Source organism: Pseudopipra pipra, chromosome 1 (genome assembly GCF_036250125.1).
Source record: "Pseudopipra pipra isolate bDixPip1 chromosome 1, bDixPip1.hap1, whole genome shotgun sequence".
Taxonomy (NCBI): domain Eukaryota; kingdom Metazoa; phylum Chordata; class Aves; order Passeriformes; family Pipridae; genus Pseudopipra; species Pseudopipra pipra.
Window position 1 is genome coordinate 37,142,956 of NC_087549.1, and position 25,027 is coordinate 37,167,982.

The following is a 25,027-nucleotide window of genomic DNA, read 5'->3' on the forward strand; positions in this document are numbered from 1 at the left end:
CAGCTGAAGCCATTAAGATTGTCTGGTAGTAAGCAAAAACAAACTGTCACTGCAAATACCAACTGTCCCACAAGACAGCAGGCTAACAAATTTTGGACCACTGTCTTGACGGTTGCAGACAACTCATCTGAACATCCCTAAGTTAATATGCAGTAAGAGCCTCTCTTCTTTAATACTTAGAAGTTGGACAAAGCTCAATAACATTTAGTGAACTGCAAACATGGCATAGATACAAATCAGGTAAGAGACCACATCTCGCTTTGTTCCCTTCCCACACAAAAAATCACCAACAGAGAGCAAAAATGCACACATAATTTCTAAATGGGGAGAGCTGGCACTGCCCTGCAAGGAGGATTCCTACTGTGAGTAAAGCACAGAAGAGGAAGCAGAAAGAAAGACCAGAAAAACATCTTCAGATTGCCCAAAATTATTTGAGCTAATCAGAGCTCAAGAAGCTGGCTGCATTTTGAGTTCTGCATTCAGTTCTGGCCCCTCACTACAAGAAGGCCGTTAAGGTGCTGGAGCATGTCCAGAGAAAGGAAACAGAGCTGATGAAGGGGCTGGAGCACAAGTCTTGTGGGGAATGGCTGAGGGAGCTGGACGTGTTTAGCCTGGAGTGAAGGAGATTCAGGTAAGACCTTATTGCTCTCTACAACCTGCCTGAAAGGATGTTGTGGTAAGGTAGGAGTCAGTCTCTTCTCCCATGTAACAAGTGATAGAACAAGAGGAAATGGCCCTAATTTGTTCCAGGGGAGGTTTAGATTAGATATTATGAAAAATCTTCTCACTGAAAGGGTTGCCAAGCACTGGAAAAGGCTTCGCAGAGAAGTGGTTGGGTCACTTTCCCTAAAGGTATGTAAAGATGTGTAGATGTGGCACTTAGGGACATGATTTAGTGGTGCACTTGACAGTGCTTGGTTAATGGTTGGACTCGATGATCTTAAAGATGTTTCCCAAACCTAAATGATTCTGTTATTCTATGAAAAGCTTAGAAAGAGAGACACGAGCAACACAGCAGATCAATGCAGGTGGAGGAGAGAGAACCCAGGAAGAAATATTTCTAATTGTTCCCACACACAGTCAAGGTATGTTATTCATGGAAAAACCCTTGGAATCCAGTCAGCACTGGTTTTTGAACAAAAGAAAGTCCCAACTTCCATTAATATGTTTTTGGAAAAACATTTGGGTTTTTTTAATGCATGCATTTATTTCAGAAGATTAAACCTCACCTCTGCTGAAATAAGTACTGGAAATTATTAACATACAGTCCTTGGGGATTCATGTCTTGATTCAAACTTATGATCATGAGTAACTACCCTGACTCTTTGGTATCACAGGGAAATGGCAACCTCTGTAAGACCTGATCTTCACATCTTATAACCTTCTGGTGAGGAAAGGACCCTCATATGAACCATACACAATGCAGGGCAGCCCTTGGCTAAAGAATTACCAGTAAAAGTAAGTTCAAAATGAAGAATCATGAATAAACATGGTGACACACTTGACTAATCCTGGACTGGAGAGGATGAACAGTTGAACAGAGGAGCTCACAGATGACTCATGTGCTGAAAAAGGCTTGTTTGTCTCATCTGCCTTAGGTCTGAATAGCGCATATATGTACAGAAACTAGCAAGGCTTGTCTGCAATTCACAGAGGAAATGGGTTACATTCATAGAAAATATTCACAAAAATATTCTGACCTGCTATGTGTGACTTCCTTCATAGAAAAATTCAAAGTCATTTAAACTTGTTATCTGCAAAAAATATTAAAAATTCACAAACATGTAAACTGGAAAAATTATTGCACAATAATACAAGGACTTTTTCTTATTTTGTAGGGTACCAACCCCTTCTTTGTCATGCCCAAGTTAAATCACATATTTTTTTTTTTATTTCTCTGTCAAACCAAAATACATGCAGAAAAAACTTCTTCTAAGTAAAACATGGGTTACATTAAGTTAATGTCAGAGCTCCAAATTATTCTTCTATCACATCCAGTGTAGCTATCTTTAGTTGTTCCAGTAAGTCAGCTTCAAACAGGCATCTCTCCTGTTTTGTAATGAAAAGATAGCAAGTTTTTCCCCACAGCATCTGTGTCATTCTATAAATAAAATTCACAAGCAACTTTACATCCAGGACAACAGACTGGATAGATAAGTGTACTGATTTCTTTCTTCAGAAGTACTTAGTCCAATAATGCATTGTATACAAAGAATAGCATAGATTGAGACCTGAACTGTATTTGACGTTAGAAATGCATGGCTTAGTTTAAAACTGAACAAAGGCCATCCACACACAGATATCTGTCCGGCTTTGAATTCCTGCTTGGAATGAGCTGGAAACCTCTGTCATTTCCAGTGAAGGGAAAATGTACAAACCTGAAGAAAAAAACTGCATCAGTTTTCTTTTATTGTGCAAAAATTGCCTCTCAATGACTATCTAAAAGATATAAAAATTTTCTCCTTGTTATGTTCCTGAAGAAGGTTCTTCCATATTAAAGTATTATGAGGGTTTATTTTGCTGTCACTTTCCACTTCAATTGAACTCCATAGCAACCAATAGCCCACGAATTACACACTCCACAGTCAAACCTGTGTTACAAATCTCCTCCTACACACACTCATTCATATTGTGGGCACCCTTACTAAATGAATACTTTTTCCCTGATGTTAATGTGACTGAGCAAGGACCCTTTCTTATGTGTAATTTGGCTGTCAGGGACCTTTGCAGCCCCTGTGCTTGGGAAGGGAGGGTGCAGGTGCTGGGGCTTTTCACACCCTTGGACCAACTTCCACCACAGACCTACACAGGGGAAGGAGAAGGTGGCATCTGTTCTTCCCTTTGCCTCAGCTCACAGAAGTGTTATACCATCTAGCAGGGGATCAGTCCAAGATAAAGCACAAAATTTTTTCAGTCCTGAGAGTTAAAAAAAAATCCCTCCCAGAGCCCTCAGAAACTTGATCCCAAATGGAGAAGGCAACTGATTGCAAGCCATCACAGCACAAGATCAGTGACACCTCAGACATCAGGCTAATGTTTTGGCTGACCCCCCATGAGAAGATCTCTGCTTAGTAGATCTCTGCTTAGCAGCCTGCTACTGAGACAAAAGGCTGGAATTCAATCTCAGATGCAATCGGGCTATTCCTCTTGCTGTGATTTTGTTTTGTTCCTTCAGGAGTTAAATATTTCTGAGATACACACTGCTGGTTTTCTCACTGTTGTACTACCCAGAGCAAACTCCTCATGCTTGCACACTGTGCAAATTTCTCTACTGAGAAGGAGTAAGTGACAGTCACAGTCACTGTGTTAAGATATTGTGGAAAATATTAAACGACCTATGCTACAACCCCTAAGTGCAATCAATAAATCAGTTTGACAAAGCCACTGCCATAATTTGCCTCACTAGTCCCAGATGCAATGTCCCTTGTGAGTAGCTCGGGGAAGATTGGCAAATAGTTCATTCCAGCATAAGCACAGTCAGGGAGTCTCTGGTAGTTTCAGGTTACTGGTCTCCACTGTTTGAAATTTAGGAGATGACACATGGGAACAGACTGTCACAGCTCAGGGTACTGTTTAAGAGGTACATTTTAATGTCCTATTGTGATCTCGCTGGTGTTGTGATACTGTTCCTTCAAAGCACAGCTGTAGTAATAATGAGGAAAATGGATAGCTTGTACATGAATGGCTATAGTTAGAAGCATTAAGATTGATGAATTCTGTTGTTTACTTTATTCTGTCTGATTGCATAGCCTTTTCTTATTCCCTCTTGGCACTGCAATCCATCCTTGCATCACGCTAAGCTATTTGCTCAATTTCTTGCACCATTGCATTGCACGAGTTAATTTTTCATTACAGAAAGGGGAAGGATTTTCCTTTGAACATTATGATGCTACTGTTTAATCACTGAAAGCAATTATACAGCTCTTTTGCTTTGTTATTAGAAAGTACAAATGGTACCACCGTGTCAGTCTCCCTGGTATCATGTTTTCTCTATGTGATTCCACTATGTTTCCTCTTACTATATCTCCACTGCACCTTCAACATCTTTCCATTTGAAATAGCCCTGGACTTTTTGTTCTCTCCTGAAGTAATCACTTCACTTGTTAGTAACACTAATAAATTCCTTTCATTGCTCTTCTTTTTTTTTATCAGACAGTCATATTTTTTACATCCTCTTCTTTTTGAAATAATACAGTGTAAAGTGAATCTCTTATTCAAGGTGAGTTTGGAATGTCATCATACATAAAATAATATGTTATCTTTTCCTATTTATTCTCCATCTCATTCCTAATGCAGCCTAACAATTAACTTTTCTGACCACCACTGCACAATAAGTACACTTCTTAATTGTGCTGTCCATAATGACCTGATGTTTTTCTTAAAAGGTTAAAAGTAATTGAAAATCCAGATGAAAGTGCACAGAGTTAAGAAAGGATAAATGATCTGCATACAAGATGTGGTCATGTATTAAAATCAAACATGTTCTTAGACTTCTTTGCACAATAATGCTGCTCTTCTAGGTCATTCTAGACTTTTCCACAATTTTTGCTAATCCTCACTAACTTACACAATTTTCCATTTATTTTTGGTCACACCACTGTTTACCTCACCTGTATCTGCCAAAACAAAATTACTACTGTGCATTATAATAACATAATTTTGTCACAAATCCTACTCTCTGCCTAAAGTATCAGGAGCCCTTTTATGTGCAAGGCTGTTCGGCTGTATATTTATTAACTTTTCTTAAAATACAAAGTTCATAGGAAGATTTTTTTAGGTAACTAAATGTCATATTTACATATTTTACTCTAACGAATTCCCACAAATTATCTAATAGTCCCTTTGCTTGCAAACAGTCATTTTTACAGCAGATCCCAATGATGGCTAAATCAAACAACAAAGTTAAAATCAAATAACTGCTCACCAATGCATATATTCTGAGAGACTTGTGTATGACAAAAGTCATATTATTGCTTGATGATATTTAAACAGCACCTGGTTACTCATGTAGCAGTCATCAATCCAGAAAGCTTTGAAAAATTGTGGTTTAATTATAATAATGTAGAGGAGGATACAAAAATGATGATGTTATGAAAAAGCCTGAAGAGGCTCAATGGTCCCTATGCCTGTCTAGTGGAGGGTATATTAGGGTTTTGCTAGAAGAGAAGAGTGGACTGATGAAGCCATGTGGGATGTCATCATCCAAGGTAAACAATCAAAGCTGAATCTCTTCAGAGATCTTCAGTAAAAGGTTACCAAAACATGACAAGAAGTGGCAAAAATAGAAATGCAAGTATATCTTAGTAAACGTCTAAACTGGCTGTTAAATTGGGCAAAGAGCATATACCTGTACTTATGTCTGTACTTAAATATGGGCAGGAAAAGTAGCAGACATTAAAAATATGTACAGAAGTGATGTCAATCACAAAAAGGTTTATAAATTTTTTTAGTTGGAGCCCTTCAGGACCCATAAATTCAGACAGGAAAATACTCTAATCATTTCTTATAAGCAAATGAAAAAATGTGTCAAGGATTATATATCAAAGAGGTTTCCCACTGGAACAATAGGCAACTTGGATATAGTTGACAAGATGGAGGAATTTGATATTATTGATGTAGAAATAATCTTTGGGGTACTCCAAAGAGATGCAATGAAGATTCATAAGACAACAGTCTAGAAAAAAATTACCTGCATGTCTGTTCAGAAAAAATGATGAAGCAAATTTGCTTCGATGATTCAATCGAGCAGGAGAGAAGGACCAGAAAAAAAATTGAAACTCTGTAGATTTATGAAGTAAAGGCTGTTAAAAGTGTATCAAATCATGGTGCTGCCAGCCACAAAGAAACCACTTTGCAGTTACTCTGAAAATCTTATACATGAACATCAAGAAAAGTAAGCAGTTTTCACCCTATCCACTTTTGAGTGGAGCATATTTCATGCAATTTCATTGAAGAAAGTGAGGAATGAATAGCAATACACAGTGCCCCTAAGAAAGCAGATTTATTTTTTCCCCCCAGAAATCCACTGAAAGTGTAAATGAGCTATATCTGTAGAACTCGTATCTCTAGAAGTCTCCAGATTTTACAGAATCTTTAACAAGATAAAACTAGATTGTGATCCATTGAACAATGAGCGAGTCTGGTCAAATGTTACCAATGCAATTAAAGAAAGGTATGTCTTTTTACTCACATCTCCAGGTCTGTCTCTCATGTGAACAACAGCTGACAGAAGTTGCTTTGTGAGATCCATGGACACATGACTTCCCAGTATGTCAGTCAACAAAAAACTGATAACTGAATGAATTTTATAAGTAGCTAGTAGAAAATGAAAGCTACGTACGGATTATATCAGTTTGAACCATACCACATTATAGTAGACACCTTAGGAATTTAAATCTATAGACAGCATGAATGACAACTACTGTAATAGCTCCAGTGAGTGAGGCAATGACTCCTTTTGAAGAGTAATTACTGAATACAGAAACCAGCTATCATCAGCATTATACTACATGGTGTTACTAGCCTTTTACTAAGTGTATATTTGAGTGGATGGCAGCAATGGAGTAAACCTAAAGCCTAAAGGAAGATAAAAATCTTTTTCTGTGTATTTTACTACCACTTATGCAGAATTGGTTGGGTAAGAGGAAGGAGAGAAATGTTCAGATCCTGAGATGGCTACAACCATCTGAAGCTCTGCAGGTGAGGAAGTAAGCTTTCCCAGAAACCATTCTAGACATTTGCACATTCCCAGGATGTGCAAGATTTCTTTGACAAAAATAGTCATTTGGAATCGGTTGGGGGTTTTTTGGGTTTTTTTTGGCCTTCAAGTTCCAGATTAGAATTTTTGAGAGAACTGAAGGACAAAGGGAAAAGATGTAAGCCTGGATTGACTCCCCTGAAATTCTTCCAAAGCAGCAACATGAACAAATTAATGTGACTGGCTCAGCTCATTTAGAAATATAACTGTTTAGACTGACTTTCTTAAAGCAGATGACGCAATTATGGAGCAAAAATATTAAAGTGCAGACTGCAAATTGAAAATTAGAAATTGCCAGGGTTACAGTTGTTTTCAAAATGCCTCCCTATGCAGAGTCAGTGGACAAAAAAGGTTAGAATTAACTTTTAAAGTATGATTTTAGATAATCACAGAGAGAAAAATTAAACTTATAATAAAACTCTAATACAAGTATTCATAATTTTTGAGTACTTAAATTTATGTGAATGCAGTGACTTGGTACGTAATTTTTCCATTAAAAAGAAAAAAAAAAGGAAAAAAAGAACAAGCAAGCGATTAATTAATGCTTTACTTATATTTCATTATTTGTATTTGAAACACCAAATTTCTGAAATAAACTCTGACTTTTAACTAAGATTTCTAATTCCATGTTCTAGCACCATGAAGGTTTTTCTTTGATGTGATAGTGTGGATTTTTGTGTAACATACTGACAGCAAGAGTGTGGAAGTAACTGCTTAAGTTGAGATCCCAAAGGCAGCAGAAATAGTATTGTGGGGCCTTGTATGGACTATATGGTAATGAAGAAAGGAAGCCCAGCCTGGTATCCCTTACTCCCCTGAAGTCAGCACCATTTTTTGGTACATGTCAGCAATTCCCAGCAGGGTAGAGAGGAGTGTTGCAGGTGTGGTCCTTACCTTGGAATAGTAATGTTATGTAATAATTTTGGCAGACCATCAATTTTTCTTAGGAATTTCCGGTGAAAAGACCAATCTAAGTGGTTTATAAACTATTAAAGTCAGTTGAGCTGAAAACAGACATTCATATGAATTCAGTATTAGGGATTCTGAAATAAAAGTTTCATTAATTTCTTATTACAGAAGAAGCAACCTCCTAAATCACTCTAACCTCTGTACAACAGAGTATATTTATATGCATGGGTGTTTAGTCTCTACCTTCTGGCATCTATTGTTTCATAGCTTACTGTTTCTGGGGAAAAACCTTGCATTTTAGGTTTCTAAACAACTGGAAATTGTACAGTGATAATGTAATTTTTTATACTCTTCTATTTCCGTTTGCATTGCTTTTTATTATGAAGCTAATATAATTCAAAATAATTTTTCACCCTTCTAATAAGAATTTTCACATAGTCAATACAGAGAATTACTGAAGAAATTTGATTAATTGAAGTCACTACTTTGCACTACTAATTCAATTATTAATAATTGCTCATGGAGCAGCATATGTAAGAATTAAGCTCAGAAAATAACAGAAAAATAAATTGGTGCCTTTGAACCCAAGGCACAATGATGTCCCAACAGACTCTATGCTGGTATTTGGAGGAGGCAACTCTGGAACCAGATAGCTAGAACAATAAAGATACACATAGCAGGGAGACCCTATTTTGTCAAAAGTTAACCAAATAGAGGCAGAAAAAGGATCAGCAAACATTGCCACTGCAAGTGCAGCTATTGGGCCTTGAGAAAAATGCCAGAAGGAAAACCTGAGTATTAGAGCCAAACATGGAAGTCTTGAACACATAAGTCACTCCTTGTTTTTACTTCCTCTTATTTTCTGGACAACAGTAGTATGCAGTCACTGGTATAAACTTGTTTACAGAGAAACCCCTGATTTTTTTCATGTATTTCTTCCCATAAAAAAACCCAAACCAAACCTAACCCAGCCTTTATAAAACCAGAAAACTTTTAAATTTTTAAAACTTTTTATTTTTTAAGTTTTTTAAAAGTAGCAAAGTCTACTGTTCAGGAGATGGCATTGGAGATGACACCCTTACAGGGAAGATATGGCCTTTGGAAGATTTAATATATAAAAGTTATAATTTCATATCATGGAATGACTTGTTAAAATTTCTGGGTTTGTTAGTACTACAGTGGGTGTTCTTTTTTTGTATGTTATTGTCTCACGATTTATACTATATTGAAAGGAGAAAATTAGACAGGGAGAGTCCACTCCCATAGGTCTCAGCTCACATTTGTTGCAACAGCAGAATTAATTTGCTTAAAAGCAACTGTAGTACATAGTTCTCTATTCTAGCCAATGTTTCAACTTCACAAAATCGTTACTAAAAAAGCATTATGGCGTTATCAAAGAAAAACAACAAACGATCATGTCTTTGCAAAATGAATCCCAACATGCTGCAGTTTGTTTCACTCCACAAAAACACATTTCAAGCTCTCTGTGATTTTCCCCCCTGATTTGGCAGAACTCACCACTCCATTTCCTTGCATTAGGCTGACTTAGCTTTGTTTAGTAGTTTGCAACAGTGTTTAACAGCCAAATAAATGCGGTGGTTTCATTTCTGCATGAGAAGTATATTAAACCATAAGGTGCTTAAGCAAATGTCTGATGCAAAGCATACCAATAGTCTCGTTCCAGATGCGGAATGCCTCACTTATCTGTATTGATGCCTCAGACTTTTTTGATTTTTTGATTTTTTAATTTTTATAGATTTTAGAAGTAGTCATGTAGTGGATGTAGATTTTAATGTATCAGTATTTCCAGTAGAAGTAACTACAGCAGCACATAACTCAGGTATCATATCCACACTGAAGTCACCATCATCCTCTGACAGGACACTGACTTCTCTACCAGGATAATTAACATGCAAACTTTTACTGTCTCATCGTATTATATCCCTTATCAGTATTTCCAGTAAAAGTAATGGCAGTAGCTTAATGGTTACACATGCCAAACCTTGTCCCATATCAATCCCTCAAAATTCTGTTAGCTGTTTAGTCTTCTTTTCAAGGTGGAATTCCAGAAAAACACCTTAAGGCCTGCTCCAGAAGATGTAAACGTAGGCAAAGTGACCTTCAAGCCCGGAACTTTGGAGGGCCTCCAAGGACGCAGTGTGCTGCAAGGAAGATGAAGATGATGAAAGAGGGTTCCCAAACTTCCCCAGACCCAATTCCAGAAGGGGTGTGCCGGGGAGCAGAACGGGGCAGAACCGGGGGGTGGACGAACGAGGACTGGATGGACATCATTATAAAATCATAGAACCTGTGTCCAGGGCACGCTTGGTATATATTCCTGGGGCCTGGAGGCTCATCAAAGCTTCTGCTCTTCTTATCTTATCTCTATACTAAATTGGCCTGGTGTCTTTTTTCTCCTCTGTCTTTTAGGCAACAGTATCTTAATCATTGCAAAATATTTTCTAATATTTGTAAATCTAATTTTGTTTCAGATTGGGGATAATTTTGCTTTTATTCTATACATTCACTTTTTACTACCACCTTTTGTTGAGGTAAACTCTTATATATAGGAAGATTCATATCCCACCTTTTGTTATCCTCAACTTGTATTACGTTGTCATATTTTCCAGACTTCTTGTTTTGTTATTCTTTTCTTGACTTAGCTCAGACTTGTCTTTTGTGCTAGTAATTAGATTACAGGTCAATTGAGATGAGTAAAGGTAAATAACTGCTGGTATCCTGCAAATAATATTCCTGTAATACAGCTCTGAGTCTTTGCTTCCTCGGTAGTATTACCTTACTGTATCATTCTATTTGTAGTCCATCCTTTACCCCAAAATCCTTTTGTGCCCAGTCAGTATTTTCTCCATTAATTGACTATGAATACCTTATTTAACAAATCAAGAGGTGAGAAAAGCCCAGTAGAGACAAATGTGTCAGCCAGGACACATAAACCAGTAATAGCAGGTATGTCCGATGTCTCAAAAGTCTCCTTGGATTTTAAGGTGGAGTCTACATCAGATATGCCTCTTTTTAAGTAAATCCCCAAATGATCCTGAATTACTTTTGGATGAGCAATATAAAATGTGCTCTGAAAGAAAGTGAATGTACATGTACCTGTATATACACTTTAGCAGAGAAAAATAACAAGATGATGGAAAAAGAAAAGGCACTCAGTGGCAGCTACAGCATACACAAGTTGCCATTTCCCCCACACTTGCAAAGCTCTTCTATTCGAATAAAATTGAAGGTTTTATCAAAGTGAATTTAAATTGCAGTAGCCAGCTAGAAGTGGTGTACATGTAAATGAGAACCTAAGAAATGGAAAGATTTCCCACTACCTCTCTCTAGGTCAGAGTTTATTCCTCCTCCTTTTTTATCTTAGTTTTCAAATGAATATTGCAGTGCATTTGGAAGTGGGATTTTTCAGCAGTCTCTTTCTCTTGCAATATAAATCACATTTCTTCTTTTGTACCTATACAACAGACAGGTAGGATTAGCCCTGAGAAAGTAAAGCAATGCACACTTATTCAGAAACCTCACAAAATGAGAACAGCTTAGAGGATCACAAGTCCAAGATAATAGGAGAGGATGAAGACGCCTTAGATAAAGTTGTCACGCTGTGATGTGGATTTTCCTGGTTAGAAATACCTATGCAAAAGCAATTCTGCACGCTAACACATACCCTAACACTCTGAAGGGGTGTAGGCAGCACACGTACTCTGTAGATTGATCCGCGCATATTTAATTCACATGACTGGCATCTCTTGTATCTGTCTGAAAGGCAGCCAGGAAGAATTAAAGAGTGAACTGTTTGGCCTTGGCAAGGGGAGCACATGTTCCCAATCACACTGGAACAGTGTCCTTGTCTTATTACCCCTTTCTTTCACCTGTGTTACTTCATTCATATCTAAATGAACAGAATCCAGTTCCTCTACTGACATGGTATAAAACCAGAGGAGCTGAAATTTTGGCTTTGGGGAAGGGAGCACAGGACTATCTGTAGGAAAGAACAAGGAAGACATGGGAATGGTTTGTAACTGGAACACAATGAAGAAAAGTATATTGGTTTAAAAAGGTTAAAAAAAAGCCTTGAGCTTCCTGCTTTATTAATTCAGACCATCAGGGCTTGGTAAAGTATGTGAGAGTATGTGTTTTGTAAAGTACACTTCACAGTGGATCAGACCAAAGGTTCCTCCTTGCCGGTCCCTACTAAGGGTTTGATACACAGCAGGTTGGCAAGGTTAACATGGAAAACATACTAATTTGCCACTGAAAAACAAATATTTCTTCTTATGTATGTTTTTATGGTAGCCAATAGCTTACAATTCCAATAAAATCCTGATTTTGATTGGTTAAAGATGTATTATGGGATATTATATAAATAATCCATATACACATTTCAAATAGATTGTTATTGATCCTATAGTGTTATAACATTACCTGGTGCTGTGAGCTATATTGCATATGGGAAAGAAAACTGGCACCACGTGTGTTAATGTATGCACAGACACGCACCATCCACTGTGTTTCTGCAATGGAAAAGTCGAAGAGATACCTTCTCTCTATAAAGAAAAAGATAATGGCATATTATCTTTCTATTATAAATGGGCAGTTTTCATAGGCAGTTACATAGGAAATAGTTCCAGCAAGAGGTTAACTGGCTTGCTTTGCCCTCTGTCCCTGTTACAAATGGACCCTCCAGGAAGTTTCCAGAGCTGAGATTATCATGGTCTGTGAACAACGGATAGTTGCTTTTTACTGCCTCTGTGGTTGCTGTATTTATTAAAAATAAAAACTGTGAGAAGGCAATCAGAATTTAAATCCAACATTTCCTTTTTCTTAAGAAGTTATTCCATTTTCTTGTCTTTAGGAATCAAATCTCCAATCATGGCATACTAATTATGATGTTTCAACTGTTTTATTGTTTTACCCATGGCAAAGGAGGCAAAATATCTTGTACAGACAACCTTTAACAATTCAAATTTTTGTCTAGTTTATTATAATGACTTTACTCCTCCATCCTTTCCCCTGGCCCCCATCTCTAAATTTTTAGAAGCATGTGACAGACGGGTGCTTGTACCACTTCTTTTCTCACATCATCAAGAGCACCCCAGAGATACACGGTCAGGGCAGTGTCACCAGTGCATCCACAGGACCAGCCTTGTGTCTTTCATCCTCCAGCCTCACCATGTCAGACAAGCACCCTAAAGCAGGGTGACTGTGGTGGCAGGGTAGAATATACCCCCATGTGCTGTCCAGATATTTCATGGACCTGAGCACCTCCCACACCATACATATCCTGACCAAATTCACACTGTCTGCTGTACCTCCTGCGGGATCACCCAGTCTGCAAATCACACCGGTTCCTAAGCATCCCTTGTGCTGCTCTGATTACCTACCAGGGTTTGGTGAAGAAAGCAGATATTTTAATGTAAATTGCAACTGATACAGGGCTCAGGGTTCAGAAGAGTCTAAAATGAAACATGGACTGGGGAAATAATATATCAAGAAAGTATTAAAATTTAAAAATTTCAAATGTATTTAAAGATTCCAGCTCAGTATCTCTGCTTTTTTCTAATGCTTCTACTGCATGCAGCCTATTAAATAGCTGGCCATAGAGTTACATTTTTCTCCTTCCCTGACTCCTTGTGGTCTGTTCGTGCTGCAATGCCTGAGTTTACCTTAGCTGCTTTTAGTTAGGCTGGCAAGTTAGAAACTGATCAGAATATTAGATATTTAGGAAACTTGATTTAGGAAGTGCTCCAACAAAAAAGTATTCTGGTCTCTTCCTACGAAGTTGCACCTCAAAAAGCTGCTATATATAAGAGCATTCATTCATGGTTTCCAGCTGTTTCCAAGGTTCAGAAGGACAAGGAGCTAAATAGGGTATTATATTGTTTGGCTTCCTACTTCTCTGTCAATACAGCTCTGTTATATTGTTCTTTTGCAAAACTCATATGTGAGGATAACATATACAACTCATGTCGGAGTATTCTTTTTGGGACAAAAGCTATCACAACTGTATGCAGTTTCTCTTTTCTGACACCCAGACATAAACTCTCATTCAAAATTTGGGTCTTTTAAGACAGTCCGGGAGTAAAGGCAGGGGCTGTGTATGTATGCATATGTGTTTGCTGTGTATGTGCTTTTGGCTGTATTTTTCGTAATCAAGTGTCCTTCTTTCCATTTATAAAGCCTGAAGATTGGATTTGGTTTCTTTTCTCTGGAGGAGGAAGGTGGCATAGAGCCACTTTCTAGCCTGCCCTTCATTTTCCTGTATTATCCCACAGGCTGGCTCTAGCAACTGTGTTTCTCACCCAGAGGCACTGTCCTTCACAGCTCTTCTGTCAGCCCTCAGCCCTCAGCCCAACACCATCCAGTGACCTCCTCTCCCCTCTCAATATGCGTTTGATTGCCATACCCCTTCCCATGGATTTTTTTTTCTTTTCAGTCCGGCTTCTCTCATCATTCAACACACGCCTCATAACTTTCCCAGCCATTGTTTTTCTTTCTCTTTTTCAGACATTTTCTCTCTCTTGCTGGATTCCTTTCTCAGCCCTACTCAGGACTCTCATTTGTGTGTCATCCTTCTGTCATTCATATGGGCTACAACTGCCTTCCCAATATGGCTACCATAACAAATGGTACTAATCGAATTAGGTTGCTTCCTGCAAGCAAATTAAGGCATTTCAAGACAGAGCTCCTCTTCCTCTTCTTTGTCCAACATTTAATTTGCGCATCTGTTACTCCTTGAAATGAGTATTCTGCTTATGCTATGCTGCCTTCCTCTACTACCCTAAATTCTGCTACCACTTCATAATAGCTCAGTAATGTAATACAAATTATTTTTTTTAATTTTCTAGGCTACTTATTGGTCAATGCAATGGTTTCTTGCAATGTCAATCTGCATTGCTGTAAGCACCTCCCAACACAGAATCATTACTTCCTAACCAAACCCAAAGACTTGATGTGTAAAAATCATTCTGGTATTAGGGACGACTGTACTTCAGCTGTAATCTCTCATAATAAACAACTATGAGGCTGAGTTACTGCCACAGTTTGCCTTTGACTATAAATCAGTCTCAACAGATGTTCATTCCTTCATATTCTATTAAGCATCTGAGATTATGTTTGAAATATATTGGAATAATCAGCACTTGAGACATATTCATTTATACCAACAGGATCTGGTGATGATAATATCCTTGTAATTACACCACTATGAGCATTCTCAGCAAAGACATAATTTTTTTCTATCACAATCCTTTAAAATATTTATAGCTGTTGATTTGCCACTGTATCAGAGTACTTCCTTTCCCTTTAGCCTATCTAATACACTTTCCTACAGAATGTTAAGAATCTGGCATTTGAGATTACTTGGTTAATAAAAAACAGTTTATGGCTAGCAGTTGACTTGATATAATATGTTGTAAACAAAGTAGCAGTTTTTTTCCATCTGACTTACAGAATTTTTGGAGCTATGTGACAGCTTCTAAGGCACAGACATGAAGACAGAAATTAATTACCATTTTACTACAAAAGACTATGGGCAACCTTCTACCCTCTTGCTCCAAGATGTTATTTTCAGGGGACTGTGATTGGATTGAGTCCTTCTGCTGGATCTCTACATAGAAATAAATTTTACTCTGGCTGAACTATCTTGAAGGAAATATTTTTACTTGGAAGATTAATGAACACCTTCTGCTGAATTACTTGTTCACCCCAAATTCCATCTCCTTGGTATATAAGCAGCATGTATTTGAAGGCAGTAGCCCATGTAGGAACAGCTGTGGTAGTGAAGGCTTTCCTCAATCCAACAGCTGAAAAGGCACTTTTATCTGACTTCTTTAAAAGCTTCAATTTCACTAGAGGTGCATCAGAGGACTGAGGGCTTAGATTTGGTGAGACTGATGAAATGACAAAGTGTGAGAAAGAGTATTTGTAATCTGGCACATGGAACATTGGTTTTTACGTGAAATCCTGGTTCATGTCTCATCAAAACTGTATGTGTGCACCTGTTTGTTTTAAAAACTGGAATTTTTTTATGATACAAATTATTTAATCAAAAACATGCATTACATAATTAGTTTGACATTCTTATCTTTGTTACTCCACAATTGGCATTTAAAAATAAGGTAAACTGTAAGAAATTTAATAAGTAAAGTCTTTGTGGGTTTCACTGAGTTCACACCTTGAGTTCTGATCAAAGAGAAAAATGGCCCTCCCCTGTACTATTGTACAGTAATATAGTTCAACATTTTTCCTTTCTCTCACTATGGAACTTATCTCTCTTTTCTATCCATCTGCTCATTTTCATTTATTCAGTACCTCTGAAGTTTTCTGTTCTGTATCATACGTAATCAACATTAATTAACAGATCCAAAATACACTGTGCCTAGAGAGAAGGTGATGACCTCAACACTAAGAAACCTGTCTAAAAACCAGAGCAAAATTGAACCAATGCAGTGCATGCTAAATTAATGGAACTTTGGCACCATGATAGATATCAGCTAGTGATTTGACAATAAGAACTATCATCCCTTGTGTTTTTTTCCCAGTCATCAAGGAGGTTTTGGTAAAAACAATCATCATTATATGTTTTAACTACGTGGAAGCACAAATAAAATTCTTACCAGCAAACTTTGCATATAACACAAAACCCTTGCAATATAACTGATGAGGAGGACAGGTTTAGCTCTGCAGAAGAACATGAATCACATGCTAGACTGTGCCCACGTTATGGATGATAATGTATGACACATTTACCAGTGGCATTTATATTTCAGAAAACAGTGACTTGAAAGCAAATATGAGCTGAACATGAGCTCAAAATGTGATAGAGAACTAAGAACACAGTGAAGTCTTATATCTAAAAGGAGAGAACTACTGAACAGAAGAGATGGTATTACCACATGACGATTTATTAGTGAAAATCTTTATTCAGTTCACCCAACTGCACTAAAATGACAGGAAGAGTCCAGAAAAGAATGATGAAGAGTATTAGCAACCTGGAAAATCTTCCTAATACTGCAAGTAAAGAAGTTAAAGCTATTTAAGCTTTGGCAGCTTAAATATATAGTAATACATTAAGTTAGTGGATTACTTTGCAGAACATTATCTTTGCTGTGCTGGCTGCCCACAATTCTTAACCTTGTGGACAACACAAGGTTGTTTTGTCCTCGAGGAAAAGGGTGTTAGCTGTTTTACATTCATATGGTTAAAGGTGAACACAAGAACCTCTGCTGCAGAGAAGCTAATGTACTATCTTCTTGTTGCCTGACAATAACTTACCCTACTGTGCCACATCCTCAGTGAATTCAAAAGTAGGTTAGATATGACGTGGTCAAGACACAAAAGTACAAACATGGGAAGCTGTCATATTTTTGTGGTCTATTTAAACTAACACAATCCAGCAGCTGGAAGCTGAAGCTGGAAAAACTGAGACTGGAAATTAAAACCTAGTTTTCTAGAGATGTTACATCTATCAATTGTGTTCTTGAGGCTAAAGTTGCAAATGTTTCTAAAGGCTCACATAGAAATTTTATCTTTGATACAGGGAATACCTTAGAAACATCTTGAATCTGATTTGTCCAAGCAGTCACATTGCACAAATAATGACATTTCCTTTTAAAAATCAATATATTTATAAGCACAGATAGTTTCAAGGTTGCTTCTATCTTCTTGACATGTGACCTCAACAGCAACCATATTCTCAGGAGCATAAATGAATATCCCAGAATGTCTGGACTGAAAATCAATTTATGGATTATATCTATGCTGATTTTAAAAGATCCCTTATAAATTATTATTTCTTTATAAATCACCCTTATAAATTAGGATTTGATCATAAATAACAGCCATGAGGCAATGAGATTAAAGTTAGGAAAGGTACGCTGAAGGTTGAGCTCTTACTCTTGCATGCCAACATCCCGGCTGATTGCATTAGCATACAGCTGAAAAGTGAGCTTGTGAACATCTTGCCATCACTGAAGACACATCTATAGAGGGGTTTCCCAAGATTCATGTATGTAAGATGTACACAATGCCTATTTGAAGTTTTTTTGTGACAGTTATGTTTTTTCTGATCAGTAACCTGCTTCTGTGCTGCTTCATAAAACATTGCACTCACCATTTCCTTCTCCTTAACAGCTTTCCTCTTGTTGATGCCTTCAGACAGTAAAAAAGGAAGAGGAAATCCATTTACTTACAGCTGAAATCCTGTCCAAAATCCCTGTTGCACTTTGAGTGCTACAAAAGCCCACAGAAAAAAACACTTCTTGTCATCTGAATCCACAGAAGAGATGAGCTTCAGTGGCTGAACTGAGGTAAAATTTGCACATGATTTTTAATTTCACTGAGGAGTCTTAGGAAGGTACATCCCACCCTATTTGCCTCGGGTTTTCTTCTTTGAGGGTTAAAATTATATTTTCAGGATCATGCAGGGTCACTTTTGGGTTTGCACACACAGACATCCAAACACACATACACATGTACATTGATGCATATTAAAGGACTCGCAGAAAATTTGAGTCCAAATCTGACAGGAATCATTGTTCTGTCAAAAATCTCACTGCAGGAGCCTTAAACAGCAGCACTCTCAGCTTTCCAAGTGCAGGACTTCATGTACGAGGTTAATCACAAAGATTCATTTTGTTGAGGGATCAGAAACCCAAAGCTGGCTCTATATAATACCTAAATCCCTTAATGCAACCAGCAGAGCCACAGTACTTCTGTCCTCTAAAGCTGGTACTTTCTATTAATTCAAGATACCTGTGCATTCAGCTTTCTTTTCAGGCCAATTGCTAGAGGAAGAGTTTTGCAGTTGGAAGGAAGGAAAACTCACAGTTCCAAAAGATGGGAGATAAACTGCTGCCCCCTTCATAGTTAATAGAACTTTCATTACTCCCTTCAGTGCAGGATTTCACCAAATCCATTTGATTATGTAAAGTTACATTTCTGTATCCTTTTCTATACATTTATTCACATGTAAATGAAAATCAGAAACACTTCTGAACTCTGCTTTCACATGCAGATAAAAAGTTTTTCCAGAAAACAACTAACATGAAAAATTGCAGGCATCTGTGTATTGTTCTCTAATAATTTCTATGATGTAAATTCAAAGCTCCAATCTATTGACTCCTAAGGATAAGACAACTTCACAGAAAACTTCAGATCATGCCAAGACAAAATCCTGCCTGGAACTCATCAGAACAGATACTCAAAACCTGAATCTGAACTTCTTCCTTTAGCATGACTTTTATGAAAAATCAGCAAAACACGTGGTAACCTTACAGCTGATTACACTTTTCCATCTCACCATGAAGGCAGGGAAAATGGAATGGAATGACTTGTGAAGAGGACAATGTGAACATGATATTCCTGGACAAGTCCCTTTTCTCTGTATCACTTCAAATACATGGTGAAAGCTGACTTATCATATTAACATTTAGGGACATCATTTTGTAATAATGGCTGGGAGATATCTTTGTTCATACCATTCTGTTAAAGAAATGACCTGAACAGAAAATACACTTTGCATGAATCTCCCATTTATCAGAATAATATCATACAGTAATCAGAGTGTGTAGAAATTACAATGCAGCTTGTGGGAACATAGCACAGGCTGTAATTCTTGAAAGGGTTCAAAGAAACAAAGAAACAAACAAATAAATAAACAAAAAAGATCCATCAGGAAGTCTGAAGACAGAACAAATATGGACAGTTTCTTCTGCACCAAAAGAACCTCCATATGTTTTGAGACATTTGCTTTCTGTCAACCTATTTGGCTAGTTTATGATATTGCTGAAACAATTGTAAAATGGACATTAATGTATTTATAGCAAACAGATATTATCTGGCTAAAAAATGGAAATATTTAGCAAAAAAACCCACAAACATGAGCTACTTATGTCCTAAAAATGATGAATGACAGGTGATCAGATGAGATGGAAGTTGTAGTAAAATGGATATATGGTTACAAACTCTTTTATCAAAAATGGCTTTGCTGCTTAAAGGATGGTCACAAACATTCTGTTACAAGTTGAGCGTGAGTGTATGTAAAAAGATAAGGACACTATCTACATTTACCTACTCTGATCCCAGTTGGCTGCAAAAAGCAGAAGAATCTTCCTGCCACAGTGGTCACGATTTTCCAGTACTCCTGGGAACCCATCTGTCAGAGCCCGTTTGATTCCTGGGTCGTCAGCCTTGAAGTTTTTGAACATATCCAGGTTTAATTGGCGGTACTGGAAGTACTGAGCCAGCAGTCTGAAGGCCTCAGTTTGGTGAAACTTTCTGGCTCGGAGAAATCTCAAGATGAAGGCATCATCTGTACGTAAAAACCCAATGTCAGGCCTCGTGATAATCATGTCCCTGACTTGCTGGATATCCTGATGCAAAATGTCTGGGTTTTCATTCAGTTCCAGGCGGGCTTTCTCTATAGTCTCTGGACTAAGTCCAGCTTGTAAGTGGGTCATCTCTGCAAAAACCTCTTTTCCAAATCCTTAAATTCAGATGCTTTAGTAGAGGTGCTGATCCCATTCAAGTGATGGTCTGCTGTGAGTGTGAGCCATTCAGATGCTTTTTCCCATCAAGCTGATATTAAACAAATGAAAGCAAAGGGCTTTTCTTATTCTTGTGGAAAGAGTAACAGGCAGTTCACATGTAGTATAATCCATCCAAAGGAAAGTGTTGTTTACTCCATCACCTACTAAAAGAAAAGGAAAATATATAAAAGAAAGACTAAATACATATATAAAGCTTGCAGGAATGCATTTCTGAATTTAGATAGACATAAAATTTCTTTGTGTGCTTTATAGGTATGAGGATACCAGTCAATTTCAGAATGAGTGCATTTAAGATAAGGCAATCACTAACATCTTGAATGTATGTATTCAGGCTTTCAGAAAAGTAATATGATTTATTGACAAAAAATACTAAGCTGTATCAACTTACTATTGGAATACACTGCGCAATGTTGTCTTATAGAAGTGGGAGTTGCAGCATCCCATAACTTTAAGCCAGGAATGACAAAGGCAAAAATAATAGTAAGTTTTTTCCACCCCAACAGGAACAACATTTCAGCCTCATAAGTACTCAGATTTACCCTCATCATACTAAGCAGAACAACTATTTGATTTGGTTTTATCAATTGTACTATCAGCTTGTAGCTTTCCTTGAATTAAACACTAAGCTGACTGTAAAACTGATTTTTAAAAAAACCAAAAACTCCACCAACACCAGGGATAATTTCTACTTTGTAGAACCTCACTGAAGGTATTTCCCATTGAGACTTAATACATCTTCATTGGAAGCTCTACATGAATAAGGTATTTGATGTATCTAACAGACAGGGCTGGTGTTTTAGTTGAAAAGAGATGTGTTTTATACTAAATTTTTTTTCCCAGTATATTGTAGCTTTCCTGAATACCTAGTTCTGAATTTCATTTTCGTTTCTGTACTTTACCTAGTATTTACTTTTACAAGTGCTAGAGGAAAAGCTGCTTAAGACGTTATGTATGAACAAATCGGTACAGTGCATCTCTTACATTTCGGTGACATAATTAAGCAAGAGGCTGTCATCGTAGTCTATGTAGTTACAGTTGTGCGAAATAAGATCAAGGTCTGTCCCAATGTGATATGTGTGTGAAGAAAGATCAAGACCCATACAATTTTTCAGCCATCACAGAAACAGACAAGCGAATCCCCCTCCCTCCGCTGCTTAACTGATCTCTCTCTAATTTCTGAAAATTTGGTTTTAAAAATTAAAAGGGAATCCCTCAGTGACAGACATACTTTTTGTATTTGAAGAAAGTTGTTTGGAAAGTTATGAATTATTTATAGTAAAACAACCATTTCACTCAGCTACTCCCCTGGGTTCAGCATTCTCAGATCAAACAAAGGGGAGAGCAGAAGCCAAAGCATTTTTTGGTCCAGAGTTTGCTCAAAGTTACATTGCAGGACCTGGAAGTCAATCAGCACAAGGGATGCCTCAGTTCCCTGTGTTGTGACCTTGCATGTTATTGATAAAAACTACATTTTAGATGGCACAGCTGCAGTCCCAGGATGAGATCCCAAAATTTGAATACAGAGAGTTTCTGCATATTTGCTTAAAGGACATTTGTGGTGGGAGATAAGCTTTTCATTTAACAGCAGTGTGAATTGGACTTTTTTGTAGGTAACACAAAGGAGAGTTTATTAAGCATCCTCTTTCTGTATTCACTGTGGAACTGGAACTGAAAAGAGCTACCTGCAGGGCAGAGTATCTGGTGATTGATCAGCCTGGGAAAACTTCAGGAAAGGCAGAGCTGGGAGAATAGAAGGCTTTTACAAGGCACTACAGAGTGCAAATGGTTCCAGAAAAAAGGTCCTCAGGTTTTGAAGGATAATTTATGGGTGTAGGCTATTCAATTCTGAAAGAAGTAAGAGTTGTGTTAAAGGTGGATTCCTCATATAGAAATAAAGTAACAGCTGTTTGCTTTGCTCTTGCCTTTATTAGACCAAATTAGAATAACTCCTACAGTATCAAGTGAATTCCACAGATGTAAAATTGCAGTAGGCCATAGGGAAACTAAGCCAATATTTTGTGACTGAGATCTCAAATTAATGGTGACACTAGCATTTTCTTGCATGAATCACGGTTTTAGTTACAACTGTCTCCATGAGCTAGTTAGGGGAGCTTAGGTGTGATAATGTCATTGGGGGAGTGTGGGGCAAGGATTGGTCCCTCCCTAGTTTAAACAGCAAATAGTAGAGTAAGGAGACTGTGCTAAAGGGCACTCAGCAGAAGAGTGGAAGCAAGAAGCTTATCTGGGGTCTGCATTAGCTCTGGCTCAGGGCCCAGCACTCCTGGGCCCTCAAAATAATGGAATCACAGGATGGTTTGGGTTGAAAAGGACCTTTGGAAATCATCTGGTCCAACCTCCTTGTCATGAGTAAGGACATCATTCACTGAATCAGGTTGTTCAAAATCCCATTCAACCTAGCCCTGAACACTTCCGAAGACTGAGCATTCACAATTTCTTTGGGCAACCTATTCCATAGTCTCACCACCTCTATCACAAAAAAAAATTCTTCTTTATATTCAATGTGAATCTGTCTTTTTTCAGTTTAAAAGTGTTAGCCCTTGTCCTATTACTACAGGCCCTACTAAAAAGTCTCTGACCATCTTTCTTATAAGTCCCTTTTAGGTACTGGAAGGCTGCTATAAGGTCACCCTGAAGCTTTCTCTTCTGCAGGCTGAACAACCCCAACTCTCTCAGCCTGTCTTCACAAGAGAGGTGCTCCAGCCCTCTGATCATTTCTGTGGCCCTTCTCTGGACCTATTCTAAAATGTGCAAAGACTAGTGGCGGATAACTGTGTCACACACTCAATCCCCAGTGGAATCATCCATTTTGTAGGAGTTTATGGGGAGTAAAACTGCTCTTTTTCTGACTCCCACCTCCACCAAGATACTTTCTTTCGAAATAAGGCAAATTTTTGAAAGGTCAACTACAGTCTGCTCCAGAAAGAAGAATGAGATTTGACCAAGGACATAAAATCTGGCCCTTCTTATTGGATCCCCAAGTATTTAATGTCAAAAATTATGCTACTTATTTTCATTAAAGTTGCCTACCATTTTTAACCAAATTAAATGCCCAGGATTATCCTAAGGCGAGGGAGATACAGTCCTTTCCTGTCAGATGTTGTTGCCAAAAAAGCAACTTACAAATACTCAGTCTAACAAAAGATATATTTTAAAATGCATTTCAGAATTTTCTGATAGTGAGCTGAGCTATAACCACGGATTACAGTTATCTATAGATTATCCTGATTAGCAGCCGGAACACACTGCACTGAAATATTTTATCGGTGTGAAGTTATATGTTGCAAAATAATCTAAAATATGTGTGAAAAATTTTGTTGCTATTTTAATCGTAGCACAAATCATGAGGTTAGGAATCCACTCTCACACCATTGCCTTTAAGGAGTCTGATATACATCAGTGGATGAGTTTGTACTCCCACTACTAACCTTGACAATAAGTTTAATGCTCCATAGCTACCCAGTTTAATTGTCACTGCACTTTCTCAAATGGTACTGATTTATTCTGATTCCCAAGATATAACAGACCATTTTCACCCCCTCCCACCCATGGCAATTTCTCCTTCTCTTCCAGTGTTGTGTGCAGTTCTCATCCATCTGCCAATTTGTCAGATGTTTACGTCTTTGTTCAGTTTGGTTCAGGGTTGGTTTATCTTCCAAATGAAGATGCTGGCTTTTTTTCCTTACCTTGAATATTGTTGCTGCATATTGGCAGACTAGACTGTTTGTTATAGTCTCAACAGCTGTTTTTCTATCTTGTGACTCTTTGTTCCCAAAGGACTATTTGCTCTCCTAATGTCTTTTCACAGCCACTTGCAATAAATCATCCCTCCAAAGGAAAAAAAAACAGCTTAAAAAAAAAAAATTTTACAGAGATTTGAAACACAACATACTTATACCCAAAAAGGAGGGAAATTTCCACCAAAACTGTGGTGTCACATACCATTTTGGTTTACTTATTTTCCATCCCAACGAGAGAATGACAAGGGACAGAGAGTGGCTTCAGGATGGGTAGCATACTGAAAGTGGGATACAGTTTTCAGATAACCAGCTTATATTTTTGCATGACCCTCCATGAAAAAGAAAAAAATTAGTTAATAATAAAATGTATAATAACACTGTACAAACAAAAATGAAAATAATGTATTATGGAATATTTTAATATGCTTTACTGCTCCCTCTTCAATGACAGTTTCTGAGTCAGCATTCAACTCCTATTTGCTCTACATCCCCTGGAAGATTGGCCAAAACGAGCTCTCAATAATGATGGCATTTGTCTGGATCATTTTGTTCCTGCCCACTTAGCTGTCCCTGCAATATCACTTGCTTTTTTTGAGCACTTCATGTCCATTTGGCCCTTCCCCATCCAATTCAGTTCCAGAAAGATTTTAGTTGTCTCTGTGTCTACTAAGTGTTTTCATTCGGTCCAAAGCTATATGGAGTGTGAAATTTCATTACCACAGTTTTCAAATGGAGAAGGAACCAGCGTTTGATCCTCACCTGGTATTAAGAGGCACCACTGCTAAGGTTTGGCTCATTATATAATTCCTAGCTCCTAGCATTCATACAGATATTAGCTGCTAAAATCATGCCAGAGAGGAAGGGAGTGGGCAGGAAGGGAGGAAAAATGGTAATATAGAATGATTTCATCTCAGAGAGTGGGTGTCATCTCATTAAATTGCTTTTTGAAAAATATTTTGATGTTAACTGCAGAAAACCTCTTGGGGCTATGTTCTGCTTAACAGAAGTTGCTTCATAAGGGCTGGGTAGGATGA

At 37.7% G+C, this 25,027-nt stretch overlaps 1 protein-coding gene across 5 annotated transcripts in view; it reads right to left on the reverse strand.

Moving 5' to 3' along the window:
• CLVS1 (clavesin 1) overlaps positions 1 to 25,027 on the reverse strand; it is a 100,420-nt gene that overhangs the window by 69,793 nt on the left and 5,600 nt on the right. The window contains exons 2-4 of one of the 5 annotated variants that reach the window (XM_064652200.1): positions 23,940 to 24,081; positions 21,918 to 22,080; positions 19,757 to 20,378 (exon numbers count right to left, since the gene is read on the reverse strand). In XM_064652200.1, the coding sequence (XP_064508270.1) occupies positions 19,757 to 20,145 (389 nt within the window). In that variant the 5' untranslated portion in view covers positions 20,146 to 20,378; positions 21,918 to 22,080; positions 23,940 to 24,081. The remainder of the gene's footprint in view (positions 1 to 19,756; positions 20,379 to 21,917; positions 22,081 to 23,939; positions 24,082 to 25,027) is intronic. The other 4 variants (XM_064652207.1, XM_064652191.1, XM_064652215.1 and 1 more) reach the window with 4 other exon arrangements.